The 19,155-nt window shown below is 45.1% G+C and overlaps 1 protein-coding gene across 1 annotated transcript in view; it reads left to right on the forward strand.

Annotated features, from left to right (window-relative positions):
• The window catches only part of LOC144179590 (sodium-coupled monocarboxylate transporter 2-like), a 203,932-nt gene extending 186,710 nt beyond the window's left edge, over positions 1–17,222 (forward strand). Inside the window, exons 16-17 of the mRNA XM_077708004.1 lie at positions 10,750–10,883; positions 14,544–17,222. Of these exons, the coding sequence (XP_077564130.1) occupies positions 10,750–10,883; positions 14,544–14,657 (248 nt within the window). The 3' untranslated portion in view covers positions 14,658–17,222. The remainder of the gene's footprint in view (positions 1–10,749; positions 10,884–14,543) is intronic.
• Positions 17,223–19,155: the final 1,933 nt, after the last annotated feature.

The following is a 19,155-nucleotide window of genomic DNA, read 5'->3' on the forward strand; positions in this document are numbered from 1 at the left end:
AGAGCCGTAGACACACCGCTTCCCGGCTTCATAAAACAAGGTGACTACTCAAGTTCAGGGGGCCCAAAATGTGCTTGTGGCAATCACATCGCACGAGGATATGATCGCCCACCTCACAGCCATCAGACAATTCCAGGTATGCCCATACCTGTTTACTACCTATATCAAACCACTACCCAACACGAGTGCGCGAGTAATTGTAGAAATTACAGATTGGCTAACCAATTACAACATAATAGACTACACATCGAGGGAATGCCACGGAGTCGTATCAGCAAGATTAGGAAACTCGTAAGTGGCCACAAGACACTTCAAGGAACCGCATGTGCCTTTCTTTTACATAAAAGTACTAGGAACAATAGCCAGATGCTGCCCCTGCCGTAAATCTGTGAAATACTGCAAGGCGTGCGGAGATATTAGACATAGGCAGGATGTTTGCCCTTTGTCAAAACCAGAACTGTGCTCAAAGTGTTAAAAGAAACCAGAAAACGTGGAACACGACATAAACCCGACTTGCAAGCTTTGAAACGTACCGCATGAGACCGCTCGTAATGACTGCAGGCGCGGTTAAAACCAACGCCCCCCTCCCCAACTCCCCGCTGCGCAACAGGCAGGCATGGGATCAAACCAGCCGAAAAGCCCGCTTGTCAGGGGCTTCCTCAAAGGCTAACTGCAACTCATTTAGCCTAAATAGTGCCATGACTGAAACGTGGGTGCTCCCAGGCATTCTGAAAGAAAGCAGTAGCGGGTCGTCACCTTTTACCAATTCGAGATACAGATCACACTCCCGCTCGAGGCAAAATATCCGTAAAGAGTCGTGATCGTCATCACGATCGCTCTCCAGGTGTAGGTGATACGCTCATAGGGACGCTAATGATGGACACGTGCACAAAGTGGTGTTCTTAGACTAATACTTCCCCCTCTTGCACAAGTCTCCTCTTCTTACTCTAGTAACCGCCCTAGCAAAGAAGGACGAGATATACCCGATTGGACAGCTGCCTTCGAACCAGTCAGACGAAACTTTGAAGAGAACACGCGAATTACCAAAGAACTGATGAAAGAACATGCGCTTACGAGATCGTACAGGGAAGAAATGATGAAGGAAATAAAACACATTACACCAAGCTGGACAAGACAAAGAAATCAACCAGGTGAAGCAAGGTCAGGGCCTGTTCCAACAGGTGGTACTACAAATGTTCGAGCAAATCCAAACACAAATTCAGAATGTTAACACCACTCTCAAAGAAAACCTGGAAACCCCAAAAAAAAATTCAGGACACAATGGCCGCTATCGTAAATGAAAAGTCCGAACTAGATCGAAAAGTTACCACCATAGAAGAAAAAGACAAAGCCCGTAGAAAGACCACGGCTACCCGGGAGGAGAAGCAAGAATGGAGGAGACGTTAGACGATGACGACGCATAGTCCCTCTCAAAACTTTGACGACAAGAGTGCGAACCAACGACTGAAAATTTGGAAATGGAACTGTAGAACAATTAGGCGAAAGGGACATGATCTGTCACAACAAACTGCAAAAAAAAACGGAGATCTGGGCCCTTCAAGAGACAGGGACAGATTCAATAACGTGGCGGGGATACGACACACACATAGCAGATGGCAGGGCATGCGCAACCATCCTGACTCCGAAATGCCTAATGAAGTAGCAGCATTTCATCTAACATACGATTGAAAACACCGTGGTAGAAATGTTACCTCCAAATAAAAATCACAAGAGCCTGTTTATTTTGAACATATACAACCCGCCCTCGGACTAACAGGGGGCCTTGACTACCCAATTCGCTCCGACTTGAGAGTGACAAAATGCCACAAATTTATAATGGTTGGATACTTCAATGCACCCCACGTAGCACGGGGATATACCCGAACTCTAAATAAAGGGGCTGAAGACCACGATGTGGTTTAAAAATAAAAATACCGCATCACCCCGTGGAATGACACACAAAGCCCCACCAGGATTGGCAGTAGCTTGTCAAAAGACACCAGCCCGGATGTCGCGTTCTCCAGGGGAATACCACATGTAGAATGGGAGATGCTAGATGAAACATTGGGCAGTGACCACCCCATAGTCCAACTGAGCTTCAACCATCTCCACAGCCGAACAACTACCAAAGTGGGCAAAATAAGAATCACGGATTGGAAGGCCTCCAAGAGGAAGAAAATGATAAAAAAAATCCTTTGGATGACCTAGATAAGTAAACAAAAAATTGCTCCAATCCACGCTGTAAAGTGGTTGGAAAGCAAAGCTTTAAACGACACCCATAACAATTCTCCATGCGACGTCACTTGAATACACACACGTTGCTCTACAGAGTGAAAGCAGAGATTCTTCCAGCCGTTACCTGGAATTCGCAGGGGCGGCGTCCCGAGCGCAGCAGCAGCAGCGTCGGCCACGGCCGGTGTAGAACCCGCGTTAGCCCGGCCGTGAGTCGGGAGAAAGAAAACGGAGAGGAGCGTCTTTCGAAGGGTAAAACTGCGGAACCTTACCCATCCAGATGTGCTAGCTTGGGGCTACACTACCGCGAGACACAAACGCAGACACCAAAACAATTCGGTATTGGAGCGTAGTAATTCCCATTTATACCGATTTCAACTAGTTAGCTTAGTAAGTTTGAGAATTGCGAGAAAGCTGAGAGAACGTTTATAATCTCTATTTATCAAAACTGTTGCTACTTTCGCCTTTTGTAACACCTCTTAAAACACAAGCGAATTGGTATCATCAATTTAGAAAACGGAGTTCCATTCGTGGCAAGCAGTGCACAAAAGGTAGCATTTCTCTAGCGGCCAGGTGTCTGTATGTGGTCTCTACATTTTGTTTTCCCACCCTGCAAACCAATCCTTAACGTATCTTTGCCGTATTACCACTTAAATCCGTCGGGGTAGGTTACCCTGACGGTGCTGTCGAACAAGTTAATCACGCCGTGCAGAGGCAGCGCGCAATGGACGTGAGCTGCGCCAAAACAAGCCCAAAACAATCGTCACTAAAGCAGACGACAAAGCCGTACCTCCGCCGCCGCCGCCGACAAGCAGGTACTTACGTGCGGGGAACGCTGGGGAAATTCGCTGCGCCATCTACAATGTGCTCCGCGAGTGCAACCTCCACCCCCCCCCCCCCCCGCCCCTACCGCCCGCCGCCGCCTCCGCCGCGTGGGGAGTTTTTTTGTGCCGCACGCCACGAAAGAACGGTTGGCTGGTAGAGCTATAAAGCTTTGCTTTGTAAAGGCTAGTGGAAAGGGCCTACAAATACACGAAAGAAATTCAACTGACAATAGATGATCCGTCAGTGGACCCTGATCTTCTGCACATCGGGGGCCCACCGCAGCCTCAGCCGGAGGTGGAAGAAACAAAAAAGCAACCGGAAGCTAAAACTCAGCATTGAAAATCTAACAAAGCCAGCTGAAGAATCCGCAAATCAATTTGATCGACAGAACTGGAGTCAACGATGGGACAGGCTACAAGAGACTCAGTACAAGGAGCACTTGGAATATCCTAAGATCACTCATGCCTCAAAGTAACGCATCCAAATCATCTACCAGAATACACATGGCACACCTTATTCACAATTTCCCAGGGACAGGAAATGACGTCCTCCAAGCGGCGAAAGAACACTTCCTTAAAAATAATTGCACCAGGTCCGCGTCCCCAGCCGTTATCTATCTGGACTACAGAGGGTCCCCCAACCCCGAGATAGACAGACAATTCACCAGGTGTGAGCTGGACGCCGCTCTGGCCAAACGCACAAGAAACACCACCCCAGGAAGTAATAAAGTGGCGAACAAACTACTACGTAACACAAACGAAAATATGCAGAAAGCATCAAAACCGGTGAAGCTTCTTCGTCCTACTGCTAGCCGTAGGGGTTCCTGTGTTAATGCACAATCATCTGGTATTATGTTCTACTTGTCAATTGCCGCAGTATAAAAAGTAAATCAGATGAGCTGGCTGCACTGTTACCGTGAATTAACCCAGATGTGGTAACTGAATCAGAGTCGTTGCTTGATGATACAATTTCAAGTTCTGAGGTTTTTCCTGATAACTACTTTGCTTACCGTCAGGGCAGAAACGCTCACGGTGGTGGTGTGTTCATACTTTTGAATAAGCATATACCCAGCCTGTTTTTCGATATCGGTAATATAAACTGCGAGTCGGTATGGTGTAAGGTCATGCTCTCTTCCGGATTATATCTTTCAGTTGGCGCCTTTTATCGCCCACCCTGTGACAGAAGCAATCAACCTTTTGTTGAACTTTCTAACATCTTGAATAAAGTTACCACAGACTACCTTCTGTTAGGTGGCGACTTTATCATGCCAGACGTTTTTTGGCGAAATGAAATGCCCATATTTTCGTCTCAGTCAGCCCTTTCGAAAGCTTTGGGTGATTTAATAATCAGTCATGGCCTCTTTCATTTTTTTTGAAAACCCCACCCGTATCACCCCTTCTACAACCAACTCTTGACCTTTTCTTTGCAATCTCAGCGGATTTATTACGAGACGTGTTAACCATACTTGGTGTTAGTGACCACGAATGCGTGACGGCTCGCATATTTTGTACGTGCCCTCATGCGTCTGTTGTCCGACCTAGAAAAGTTTATTTATGTGACAGGGGCAACTTTGGTAGCATATCGCTGGCCTTAGAGGAATACTTTGAAACATTTGAATTCCTTAGCGCCTCGTCCAATATAGATGATCTGTGGTAACTGCTCAAACATAAACTCTTAACTCTCATCGACCTACATATCCTGTTTAAAATACTTTTAGCTAAACAAAGGAAAAATAAACCGTGGTTCACAAAAGAAATAAAAACTCTAATAAATAAAAGAAAACGCATATTCAAGAAGTGCCATACGCAGAAGGAAGAAGGTATTCACGCTGCCCTAGAGCAGGTGAATATTGAAATAAAGCTTAAGATCGAAACTTCCAAGAAAGAATGTTTCCTCTCTCTTGGTTCTAAAATAAATCATAATCCCAAAGAGTTTTGGAAATTTGTTAAATCTAATCGTAAAGATAATACCGGCATTCCATTGCTAACGTACGACGACGTTTCCGTTTCTGCTGATGCTGACAAGGCTATCTGTCTAAATAATTACTTTGTGTCTGTTTTTTCAAAGGCTGTTCCCCAGGATATGCCTGGATACTGATGTCCTTCATATGATATCATGCCCAAAATTTTAGTAGGCAGTTGCGGGGTCCTCAAGCTTCTGCAGAACCTGAAAACTAACGCTACTCTGGGCCCAGACGGTATACCAAACATTGTAATTAAGTCTTGTGCCCCAGTTCTGACTATGTATCCAGTGTTGTTATACAACTTATCTTTAACGTAATCTATTCTTCCACAAGACTCGAAAATTGGTAACAGTGTCCCATTGCACAAAAGTTGCCACGTAACTCCGTATCAAACTATAGACCGATTTCGTTGACAAGCGTTGCTGCAAAATTTTAGAGCACGTATTGTATTCGAGCATTTATTGTCATCTTCAGAATAATACCTTTTTTGTAGATTATGAGCACGACTTTAGGGTAGAGCATTCTGACCCTACTCAGCTGATAGAATTTTCCCATGACGTGTTGCAACCTTACGACCGTGGCCGTGAAACCGACTGTAATTACTGGACTTTCAAAAAGCGTTCGATGAGGTTTCTCATACTTATGCACAAACTGTCTTTTCTGGAATTACCAGAAAACATTCTTCAGTGGCTCCGGTGCTACCTCAATTAACACTACCAAAACGTTGTTGTCAATGGAACCGAATCAGCCATAAAGTCTGTTTCTTCTGGTGTTACTCAAGGGTCAGTGCTGGGGCAATTGTTATTTCTGATATTTATTAATGATATAAGACAGGGAATTCAGTCAAATATCAGGCTTTATGCAGATGACTGCGTTTTATACAGAGAGATTAGTGACCATTCGGATAAATTGGCGCTACAATCTGATCTCGACAAAATTCATTCATGGTGCGGCACATGGTGTATGCCCTTGAACACCAGTAAAGGCCAACACATTCGATTTTCTAGGAAACACGTGCCTCTCCCAGAAAAATACAGCTTGCATAATGCGCTCATTACGCAAAAAAAACGAAGTTAAATATTTGGGAGTAATCTTTTCAGCTGACTTAACCTGGAATCGTCACATTGAAGCCGTGTCTTTTAAAGCATCATCAACTCTTAACTTCATTCGTAGAAATTTTAGACACGCACCTCAGGAAGTAAAGGAACGGCTATACTTGTCAAACATTCGGGCCATACTCGAGTACGCATGCATTGTGTGGGATCCCCAGACTCAAAATCGTATCGACCGCCTAGAATCAATTCAGAATAGTGCTGCTCGATTTGTAACTTATAATTACCAGTTTGCTACTAACATTACTCAAATAAAGAACTCGCTTGGCTGGCCTAACCTTTCTTTGCGTCGGACACGTTTTCGCACTTGTTTTCTTTTTGATGTATACCTTCCCCGCAATGCCGTTACCAGGAATATATACTTACAACCACCAAACTACGTATCTACTCGGCGAGACCACCAATTTAAGATAGGAGAAATAGCTGCGCGTACCTCAATTTTTAAGAATTCTTTCTTTCCTCGTTCCATCAAGCATTGCAATCGCCTTCCGTAACACGTCATGGGGATGATAAGCGACGGTCAATTTTTTGAATTGTTAACCCAGAATTTACTCAGTGAGTAGTACTGCGTTGTGCTTTTCCCTTCTTGCAATATTTTAAAAATCTGTCTTGTAAATTTCCTTTTTTTAGCCAGGTTTTGTGACTTTTTATGTCCTCTTTCATGCCATGCAAGCAGTCCTTACCACATATCATGCAATTGTTAACTGCGGTGCTTATGCTTATTTGTTTTCATATTGTTGTTTGCTTGTACATTTTACTTCCTTCTTTGTAAACTTTTTTCTGACTGTAGCATTTGAAGCTGTTAAGCGCAATTCTTTATGCTTTGTGAAAATCGCCCCCCCTACTGTAATGCCATCGGGCGAATGTAGGTACCTAAATAAATAAATAAACAGAAAAAAATATTTAAAAAAATTAACGATGTATGGGAGCAACGCAGGCTGTCGGCCACATGGAAACATGCCGACGTCAAAATGATTACAAAACCAAACCACCCCTTCGAAATATCTTACCTGAGACCCGTATTACTGACATCGTGCTTGGGTAAACTAATGGAGCACATGGTTCTCAATAAACATGCCTGTCATATAGAAGAACCACCAGAAGACATAGGGGGATTTCCGTGCACCATGTATGGCTTTCATCCCCACTTCTCAACCCAGGATATCCTATTACAAATTAAAGAAGAAGTTATTGAGAATCTGAGTACCACGCAAAAAAGCGCCACTCTTGCCATAGACGTCAAGCGAGCGTTTGACAATGTGTCCCATGCAGCCATACTCGAAAATCTCCAGGACCCACGATGTGGGGAGAAAACGTATAACTATGCAAGGGACTTTCTACCATCCCGGACGGCAACTGCAATTCTAGGAACCCTACAAAGCCAGAAAGTCGACGTAGCAGCAAAAGGAACACCCCAAGGTGCGGTGATCTCGGCTGTACTATTCAACCCCGCCATGATAAAACTACCAGAATCACTAAAACTATTCCAGGGCCAGGATACGCTGCCTATGCGGATGGTATTACCTTAACAGGATGCACTACAGGAAGTACTAAACCACCCGGAACAATACCTCAGGAATTGTGACCTTTCCCAAGCTCCGGAGAAATCAGCACTTTTAATACTAAAGAAACGGACAAGAGGATGACCACCAGCGGAGTCCCTCGTCCACAAAGTGACGCTTCACAGGTTCGTCATCTCAAAGGTGGACACACTGAGAGTTTCGGGACTTGCATTCTAAAAGGATGGCGCGGGATCAGCCACTCTACAAAACTAGTCTACCCTCTCCCACGTCACCCACCTGGTCAAAAGAGTGACCAGCAAGAAACACGGGCTAAAAAAAGTAGGAACGATCAGAATGATTCAGGTAGTAATGATAAGTCGAATCACCTACGGAACCCCTTACCTAGAACGGAAAACAGCAGAAAAAGAAAAATTCAACAATCTAATTCGACAAATATGCAAGATGGCGCTTGGATTACCGGCTAAAACCTCAACCGAAAACCTCCTGCAACTAGAGGTGCATAATACGTGGGATGAACTAACAGAAGCGCAGCGGGCAAGCCAACTGGAACGGATGAAGCTTACAAAAACGGACAGAGCTACCTTGGGCCGCCTAAGCTATCAGAGACCAATGAAAACCGAAAACCAGAAACAACGCATCCCTCTAGACTTAAGGGCACACAACGAAGTGGCGAGCATCCCACAAAACATGCACCCCGTCTATAACAAGAAACGGTCCGAAGCCAGACCGAAAGAACTTCACAGATCCCACAGAAACGATCAAAACTCAAGATACATTGATGGGGCAGTGTATCCAAGCCAAATAAATAAACGAGCCCTTGCAATAAGCGTTGTAGACTTAAAAGGTTCCCACCGATCACCGGCAACAATGAAAATGGTAGACACGGACTCGGCGGAGGAGGCAGCGGTTGCGCTTGCCATTACCACAGAGCCGGAAACCAGAGCATATCACAGTGCTCACAGACTCACAAGCAGCCTGCAGGAATTACCAAAAAAGACGAATTTCTAAACCGGTGCATCGAATATGAACCAAGACCTTCCAAGCGCGCTGAGACGCACTAGACATCTCCTTTGTGTGGACAACCGCGCACGAATTCCTAGATGGTAACGTAGCGTCCGACGCCGTAGCTCGAGACTTCTCACTCCAGGCAGTTGCTTTGTCGGGAATACCCCTCTTCCCCAGGATGCCACGCAGCTGTCCAATGGCCAAACACAGTAAAGACATCTTTCGACACCTCAGACTTACAAGAAAGAAATACCCAGCTCCGCATCCCAAGCCCACCAAAGACGAATCAACACACTACAAAGACTTCAGACAAATTCATTCTCACACACCGCACAGTTGCATATGATGTACTCCACATTCTACAAATTCGAATACCAGTTCTGCAGCGGAACGCCGAACACCCCATTCCACATGGTGTGGGAGTGTAAGGGCGTCAAGGAACTACCGGAGGTCCTGGCGCCATCACCGGAGCAGTGGGAGGCCGTGCTGACCGGCGCGGTCCTGTAGAACCAGCGTGGCCTAGTGAACCGGGCTCTTCGTGCTGCGGCAGGCCATGGCATCCCGGAACAGGCGCGCCAACCAAAGGGGATGATCACCTCAAGACCAACGCAGGAGATCATCCTCCCTCCACTCCATTACCATATGTGGCAAATAAACGTTTATAGAACTACTTGCAGGAATTCGATCTACTGCGCATTAGCGACAACAGCCTGTTTTTGGGACTGGTCTCCCGTTATCACGAGTACCACCCCGAACTTGACGGGAACCGCCAACGTAATATCACGGAAAATCAAGTTTGCACCAAATGACCGGTTTCATTCTAACCCTGTTCATCCTGTAAACTCACGAAACTGGAAGTTGTACCAATATCTGCGCTTGCGGCGCTGTATGCTTGTAGTAACAGGAACCGCCGTGTAATACATAGCATAAACTTCCGCATATAAACACAGGCCGTAATTTATGCGACTTTAGAAAATGAAATATCATGTCCGGTTTGTACAAAAACACCAATAACTAACTGCCTCTATTCTATATTTTCTTGAATAAAGGCAGATAAACTGACTAAAGAATAAACTGACTGCCTTTATTCTATAAACTTTTTGTTTCCTTTTTTGGTTTCTCTGTAATCTTGCTTCCTGATCTTCATGTTCACTCTGTATTTTTGGGAGTCCTCCCGTTGCAAAATTGGGAACCCAAGAAAACCGAACGAAAAGGATGGGAGGTTAGCCAGCTGTACACCACGGTTTGACACCCTGGACTGGAGGAATGGAGGGTAGGGGATAGAAGAGAAGGCATGCGGAAAATAAGAGATAGCTGCGGGAACATGTGCTTGCGCATAGTTGGAAAGCCATCGCAAAACCGCGTTATAATGGAAGTGGTTTTAGCAAACCGCACCGAAAGAGGCGACCACAATTACAGGATCAAATAAAGGGACCTCGGGTAGAAGGTGGAGACGTAACCGAGTTGCAAATTTTTCGTGGAGTTTCAAATGGAAAATTTAATCATTATTCTGACTTTCAAACTGAACTTGCCTTCACTTCAACTGCTTGTAAAAAAAGCAGCCATCAAGTGGATGTAATTTGTCTGCATGTGCTTGCTTTGTAAGGGGAGCGATTTTTCTCTTCCCCCAACACCTCGATTTTATCCAGTGGGTGTATGGGAGCCACTTTGCGAGGCGCAAATCGGGAAATTAGAGGTAAAATCAGAAATATTCCCGGAAATATCAGTGAATATCTGCTTATGTACATAGTACGGAATGAAGCAAAAGCTACAGAACTCCGCAATGCAGAATAATGTGGATCCGGGTTGGTTGGTACATGACTTAAAATGTACAAACCGCGCATACACGGAACCGGATCAGTGACCAGTCGACGCACTCGGTTTGTGTTACTGGTCTCATCGTGTTTTTTTCTGCTTTGCGCTTTTTTAAAAAAAGTTTAGCAGCTATCCTAAAGAATCCTGTGATAAGAACATAAATTTCCAGTGTCCTTTACATCAGCCCCCTGCCCTTTACCAGAACCAATGGCTTTACCATCGTCCAAGCATTTGTGCTGAACACCACCAATATCTGACGGATGTATACACGCAGGGCTGAGGAGCGCGGACGACGTGGAGCCTAGCTTGATAGCTCCGATTTTACGAAATATGTACGAGCGCACGCGGGCCAAGAAAAAGGGAGGAGAATGCGACAAGGCACGACAATGGCCACCGACAAGATCAGAGGTGGGTTCTTTAGATGTTGTGATCAGCCAGCATGCTACCGTCAAATGTTCAACGGAAGAACGATGGTAGCGATCTTCACGAGTGGCAAACCCATGGTGAAAACTTTATTCTATTTTTGGCGTTGTTCGAACTCTTCATTGTGTGTGTGCGTGTGTATATGAGTGGCTTAAGTCATCAGGTAAGGGAAGGACACATGTCAGTGCCAGGGTCTGACATAGCGATGAGATTATCTGTTGTCATGCCCATAAGGCCCTTTTCCAACCCAAGGTGTAGCAACAAGAGATGATGGGGACAAACGTTGGTTACGATCATTACGAATCACAAATGGGCTAAGCCATCACCCGTAGGCGTTCTGGTGACGAGGCGATTTCAGAGCGGAATTCTTCCCATACTCAGTTGCAAGTTAAGAACAGAAACTGAAGTTGCCTCTGCACCTGACCTCCGCAGCCGGCTGTTTCTCCGCAACAGCGCAAGGATTTTATTACTGCGAGCATTTTGGGAAGCACAAAATAAAAGCAGGCACAGAAATGAAACTAATTAACTTCATGCTCTTGCGCGCGTAAACATTTGACGCTAATTTCCGTGAAAAGAAAAAAACAGGCGAGCTCACGCATTATCAAAATCTTCTTTCAAAGGTAGCGCGCGTCGACGTCACAGGTTCGTCGCTTGGGCGGAGGGTTACACTTCACTTGCTATTCCTGTTCTTAATTGTACACCGCTTTACCAGAGGTGGAGGAGAAGGATTTCAAAACAGAGGAACCGAGCACATTTTGCCATCCACCTCTTTTCCCTACTACTCTTTCTCTTCACCGTGAGTCAGGTCCAAGAGAGGAAATGAAGGGGAAATATTGCGTTACGACAACTAAGGGAGGGAAAGTGAGGCTGACTTTCGCCTCTAGCTTCACATGAAACTCCCACTCTTTGCATCTTGACGAGTTCCATGGGAAAGGAGGCGAGTTGAGAGAGGAGGAGGATGAATTTGGTTATGAATGCAAAGATATTAAAACAAAAACGCTCATGCATTCCTTGCGAATGCTACGTCGTTCAAAAATAGTGAGGGGCAATGTGAGGAAATAACGGAGTTTTGAAACAGTAGCGGTCGCTTAAGGCGTGTATGGTAACGGTGGGTTCCCATTACCGGGATCCATAACTGTTTTCCCTCCTCAGCTCGAAGCATGGACTGATCTGCTTCTCCACCGAACATTTCCTCCGTCGCGATTGCGCAACACACAGACTCAGGAAAGAGGAGAGGATTCAAACCGAGGGCGATAAAATCAGACGTTCTATCAGGCCTTGAAGTGAACCAGAGAACGGTAGGCCGTTTGGCCTTAGGCGCTCATGGAAAAACAACTAACGAAGCAGTACAGGAAGATATGGGATGGGCGACGTTTGAGCTCGAGAAGCACAGAGTAAAATACGTTTTGAGATGAGGTTGAGAGCAATGGATCAACGAAGGTGGGCAGCTAAGGTTTTTAGGTAACTATACTTGAAAAGCATTGGCAAGCAGTGGTTAAGGAAGACTAGAAGGCTAACGATGAAATACGTAAAGAACACTGAAGAATCCGAAACAGCCAAGGTAACCAAAAAGAGACACATCAGATTGAAACGAATAGATGGAGAGAAAAAATGGAAGCTAAAACGTCGTTAGAGATGTACAGGGCTGAGAAATTGAACATCAGAAAGGAAAATTTATACAATAGTTCCCAGGGCAGTGCTTTGCTTTTAAATGCAGAGCATTTTAGTAACTCACGATGTCACCCGCGTTGGCGTCCGTAGTCCGCATCACTACGTCGTCCGCACCCTACACTATATAAAGAAACAATGCCTTCCGGCGCCAGGTTTCGATCCCACGACTCTGCGGGCGGAACGCAAGGTACACGGCACTTTACCGACTGCTCCACGGACCCGACACAGAATGGAAGGTTACGCACGCGCCTTATATCCTTGACTCATTCAACCGTCGGCCACAGGTGCGCCCTCTCCCCCGCGTCCTCCTCGCCTTCTCTCCGCTCGCAACACCCTCTCTCGCCGCGTTCGGTTCGCGTTCATGTGGTTGCGCGATTTCGGCGCTATAACACTCTCTCGCGAAGGGCATTGGATTGGATTCGATTGGATTGGATTGGATTGGCTTGGCTTGGCTTGGCTTGGCTTGGCTTCGATTGGATTTGGATTGGGTTGGATTAAAGTGGAATTTGTTGGATTGTGTTGCGTCATAGCCGCGCCACGTTGCGTCGTAGCATCTCCACGTTGCGTAATAGCCGCGGCAGGGGGTTCACGGCACGTTTCACCATCGACTTCATCGACAATGTCTACGCTGGAAGACAACAATTAGAACAACAACAACCAATACGTAATCCATAATACTTGCAGGCACGCCCCCCGCGGAAATGCTCTGCATTTGATCGTGCCCCTCGCGAGGGGGATGTTTTGATTTTTTGAGGCTTGAGCAGGTTGCTTGCGAACTAAGAGCGTTCTGGGGAAGTATTCACAAAATGATGGGGTATGCGTGGTCTGCGGAAAAGAAACAGAAACTATGCGGCACATAGTGTTAGAATGTGGGGGTATGCATCCACATCTACGTGAGGGAAATATTAGGCTTCCAGAAGCCCTAGGATTTAAGGGCAGCACAGCGGAAGTTAACTTCAAGGCTGTCGAGGGGACGAAAAGAAGATTAGAATGCTGGTGGATGAAAAGCAGAGAGGGGAATCTTGCCTAGGGCAGTTGGCACCTGTAACAAAAAAAAGTATTTTGTGGCTAATAAGCTTTTTTGCCTGCCCTAATTAGCGCCAGTATTAAACCAAGAGTATAAAACATAGGTATATTAGTCCTTTCTGGTAAGATGACATGTTGTCACCCCGCTACAAAGAGGAAACCAATAGCAATCATCATCATCAGGTGCGCTTTCTCCACCCAATGAGGCGACGACAATCACGGGATGAAATAAAAGGACGTCAGGAAGGAGCGGGCGGGCTGTTGACAAAACCGAGTTGCAAATTTTTCGTTCAGTTTGAAATTAAAAGTTTAATTGCAGTTATTATTTCGCAAACGGGACATGCCTTCAGTTCTACTGAAAGTAAAGAAGGCAGCCATCACATGCATGTAGTTTGTCTGCATGTGCTTGCGTTGTAAGGTGGGTGATTTTTCTAGTCACCAAATACCTTGATTTGATCCAGTCGCTGTATGGCAGCCACTTTGCGAGGCGAACTCGGGAAATAAAGTTAAAATCAGAGTCTCCCAGAAATATCAGTGAATTTGTCACACTTCTACCAGAGCTCCATTAGCTTTACGGGTGCTATTACATTGCCGCATATATAGGAAACCCAGCAGACTGAAGGATTTTTCACGTACAGCTGTTTGTCTTGGGGTTTTTTCAACTTCAACAAACTATGCTTGAAGTCTGCCACGTACACGGCTGTTGCAGATTGTGATATTACCTATGTGCGGCCCAACACGTGGCAAGGTACAGGTGTATTTCCGTTAAATAAATGCATCACAGTTGAGTAGGAGTTTTACTCTCCGCATATTAAAAGTTTGTAGCTGCACTGATCAAAATTATTTCGTGTGTTTAGTTTTACACGACGGGGTAGCAGCAAGCGTGAAAACAGGAAGCTCACAACATTTCATGGCTTTTCATGCTTCTTGTTTGTTTGTTTTTTGCAGAAAGGGGAATCAGCTGAGATGACGGATAGAAGTGGCGAAACCCTCAGCAGCACCCATGGTCACGTGAACTACGCAATGACCAATGACGATGGCACAGAACACACCGCCGTGTAGTGGACTCAAAGGGAGCTGTGATATCTAAGGGACCATTTAATTCAACCATTCATACATCCCACTGCAGTTGCTTTTTATACGCAGTGGTGTCGTAGACGCAATGCTACTGGTACCGGTGGGGACAGTCTTTTAAGCAGCGCCGGTGGTAGAACTGCATGGCATCAACAGCCCGCACTAGAACGTAGGGCTTAGATGCTCGGGCGAAGAAATGCCCACGGTGTACAAGTATTGGTTCACAAACATAAACTCCTCGTTTGTATTTTGGGAAAATATTTGAAGTAGGCATTTGTTAATTCTGGTAGTGAATGATGGTAGAAAAGCGAGCTCGGTTGAAGGACTGCAATGAACGCGTGCACGGCTTCCGATTTCACGCGCCTCCGGCGCGCGGCTATCGCAGCGTTAGAGATGTAGTTGAGACTGATCTTTACGAACCTTTTTCAGTATTGAGAAGGTTGTGGTATTTCCGCTGCTTTCTTTTGACTGGCGAGTAATTCTAAGTCGCTCCTACTTAGGTTAATTTTATTTCTGTAAATTGTACATGGAGCTGCGTGCAAGCGCTTAATTAAATCGGTAGAACCTAGGGCCACCATATAAAATGTGCGTCATCCGGTCGTGTGGCGCCAACAAATGTTTATCAAGTAAACCTAATAGCCTCAGTTACCATGGGCGACCTTGTTCAGCTTCCATTGTGCGAGTGTCTTTGGGCAACACTATGTCTGTCCTTTAGTTCTTGACATCGTGTAGCGCAAGGAACACACAAGTACAGAAAGGGGCACTGGCGTAAGCGCCAACTTCCTCACAAAGTCATGGATCACGGGTACCAACTAGCACAAACCCAATCTCTGCTAAACCTTTATTTCTTTTTCGTCTTCTTTTTTTTTCCGAGGAATCTTTTTTTTCCGACGACGCTATGCTAGCAGGCACGTTGAATAAGGTTACGGTAGGGTGACAGAGGAGACACCGATGAATGGGTCTAAAGAAGGGGAAGACAAATTACCCGATGAAAGGACGAAAGAATAATTGCGGGTCACAAACGGTTGACAAGCGGGTCACAAGCGGCGCGGGTCACAAACGGTTGTAGGCCGAATGGTGACGCCTTCATCCTGCAGTGAACCTAGTGGGCTGCTGCTGCTGATAATAATGATACGTATAAAATCGGGTATTTGTATATTCCACTGAACAAGTTAGCATGTGAGGTTTAGAGCTTAAGCTTGTAACGGTGGATTTCTCGTCATTACCACAGAAGTTATATTTTTTCCTGGTATGACAGAAACCTTAATATGAAAGGGGTATAACAAAAGTAACGCATAGCTTCAACGTATCAAAAAAGCAAGGTCGCTTGTTTTAGGGTCTCCTGACCTGGATAAGCTCGACAGTGGTTCCCTTAAACAATTTGATGTTATGTACGCTCACGAAGACAAAAATGGCATGAAAACATTTCATGGTAAACCCTAGATATACTTTTATTCTTTTTGTTTTGCGATTGCGTTTCTTTTTCCTTAGGCAAGAGCACATTTTATAGTGAGGACCCTTTCACTGTAAAGTGTGCCCTTGAGGCATTTTTTCTCCACACTTTCAGCTCGCGTCGGCTTAACGGACCAAGCTTCCTGGCAATGAAGGGCTGTTGAATTAAAATTTGTCATATATTATGCTCACTAAAACTAGCGGCAGATCCTCGGGAATTGATATAAATGAGTTTAAAGGACACAATTATAGCTGAATCTTGGGCCGCGTGACAACCATGTTGACTTGTCGTAAAGGGCGTATACAGCCTTCGCGAAAATATCCAAGGCCAAGCTGAAAATGCGTATACTAAAAAGAATTCAATTGTGGGACCAAGCTCTCGACCTCTACCAGAATATTTTATAGTGACAAACAACAAATTCCCTTCGCCAGCGTTTTGCCAAATATTTCCGTAACACTGGGGGTCGAGGTGTCACTTGCAATTATTTTCTCCAGATAAACATTGGAGGGTGCTGAACAGATAGTACACAAGCAGGCATGGAAAAGAAAGTTTTGTTGTCTTTTTTCCCATCAACGAACCTCTCGTGTTTGTAGTTCTTTTTAATTTTCTTTTTCCCCTAATGCAAAGTAGCCAGCTAGCCTACTTCCTGGTTAGCGTTCCTCCATTTAGTTAACCTCCTTCCTACCTTAGGAAGTTCAGACAGAATATGCGGTGTGTCAAGAGCAGGACAACGCCGTGATTCTGTACAAATATCTCAAACCTCACCGCCTGAAATATCTGATCCTGCCCCATGCGCATTAGAATAATTATTATTCGCAAAGTGAATAGGTTTCCGCAAATTTATTTTGCAGTGATGATTTAGCACGCAAAGAGTACGATGAATGCAGAATAAAATATATGAACTGAGTCTTGTTATTTGTATTATTCTTGTTGATTGCAGCATGGGTCGTTAAGTATACATCGAGTTGAGATCCGTAAAAACTGACTGCGCGCCTCCTCCTGACCAGTAGGCTCACGTCCGCCAGCTTCAGAGGCCCGTAGAGCTTTGCTGTTTGGTATCCGTTTTTTTGCCTTTATTAGGACGAAAGCCTTGTCTTTCATTGGAATATTGACTCCAAATGACCCTCGGTTACCACGAATGATCCATAAACTCAACCCAGTCAAGGAAGGCCGGAAGCGAGCCCAGGCATGCCAATCACTTATAGCCATTTACGGCCCAGCCCACACAAACGTGTGGGTCAACAAATCGTTTACTAAGTGGCACCTGTTTCGGTTTCAGTTTCACAGCCCTTGGTAGCCGCTGCGAACGCTTTCGAGACTTTATTGGTTTTGTTTGTTCACTCATTTCGCCACCAGGGGGCGAGAAATCGCACATTAAAAACGGCGCTCAAGCCAGCGCGATCACGCTAGCTGCCTTCAAGATGAAAACTGATATTTCCTCTTGCTATTCTCGTATTTTCTGAATAACAAGTGTAATACACGACTTGCAGGACTTGGAAAAACGCGATTGGCTAAAAAATACACCCGTTCCCTTCGTCTTTGTTCCGTCATCACGGTTGAAAAATGCACCCACACATATGTGTGGGCTGGGCTTTTGTCGTCACGAAAATTTTGCTGGGCACTACAGGGTGGCGTGCTCGTGCACTGCAGCGCTAGCGATAAAACTTTTTTCTTCCTTTATTCGTGTCTCATTTATTCGCGGTTTTGTGCTGGCTCGTTGGAAATGTTTTCTCGCGCCTTCACCTTGAACTAGTTCTGTAATTACTTGTGAAAAAATATTCATTATAATTAATAATTATAATAATTAAAACTTCAGTATTATTAATTTTCCAAAAATCCCATGTAGAATATAAGTACTCCTGAAAACAATGTAAAACTCGTAAATAAAACGTAAAAATGCAGGTTTTCTGCGCCTGGTGCCATTTTTATGGTATTCTTACTACCCGCAGATCTTACGAATAGAAGCCCAGCCCACACATATGTGTGGGTTTGTTTTCTGTGTGAAATAATCTGCGCTTTCTATTTTCACTTCTCGAAGCATGATTAGGAAGGGGTAAATACACAAAATTTATTTACTTGTGGCCTTTTTTTCTAACATCTTTTTGTTGGGCAGGAAAGGGATAGGAGATTATTTTTACGAAAGATCTTGTATAAGGACGTGATTTGAATGTGATAGTAAAATTGGCTTTTAAGGTACATTGACAATGATTAGGGTCGATTAAGGGGCAATAAAGTAAATTAAAATAGAATATTGATTGCCCAGTAATGGATTGCAAAGATTGTAAAGCGGATTAAGATTGATAAAGACGGTGAACCCATATTAACGTCGATTACTAAGAGATTAAGGTAGAACAAGATGTGCTATGGTGCATTAAGGTTGATGAGGATGATTTGAGGTGGATTAAGAACGGTAAGATAGCGTGACTGCTTCGTCGATGTCTGGACTTGTGTATAAAAGCTACCCGTCAGAATAGAACGCCAGGCTGTCGTCTTCAAAGCACGGAAGAAGGCATAAGCTTCCTGAAAAAATGTCATTTCTTCGCTTTTTTAGTGCCCGTATGTTGTGCTTGTGATCTTTTGTCCGGTTTTTTGCGCTATTTCTTTTCTTTAAATTATCCATGAACTCACCAACAACGCGCCTGTTGGTTTTATGTCATGTCTCTAGAATTCATCATCACTGCTGATTGGCGCCTTAACGCGATACCATTACTAGACTTATTGGGCAATTTCCCGTTGGCGTTAACTGTCCTCTACAAGAAGTGTGCTCATCCAATTTGCGTATATGCGTTTCCTAGTCAGTACAGCCAGCCGTCACCTGAGCTTGCTTATTGGGGTGTGATAATTGACATCCCCGGGCCACGAGAGCATGCCAGAAGACGACGGAGGCAAGCCGGCGGGGGAAGAGAAGACGACGATGAGGGTAGAGCACGAGAGGGAAGTGTGCCGGGGAGGCTAGCTACCAGACAGCGCTAAAGAACAGGCGCAAGGATTCCTCTCGGGAGGCGGTTCGAGGGCAAGCCAGGAGCGTGCTCG

Source organism: Haemaphysalis longicornis, unplaced genomic scaffold, assembly GCF_048455015.1.
Source record: "Haemaphysalis longicornis isolate Haplotype H1 unplaced genomic scaffold, Haemaphysalis longicornis Haplotype H1 scaffold_4, whole genome shotgun sequence".
NCBI classification, from domain to species: Eukaryota; Metazoa; Arthropoda; class Arachnida; order Ixodida; family Ixodidae; genus Haemaphysalis; species Haemaphysalis longicornis.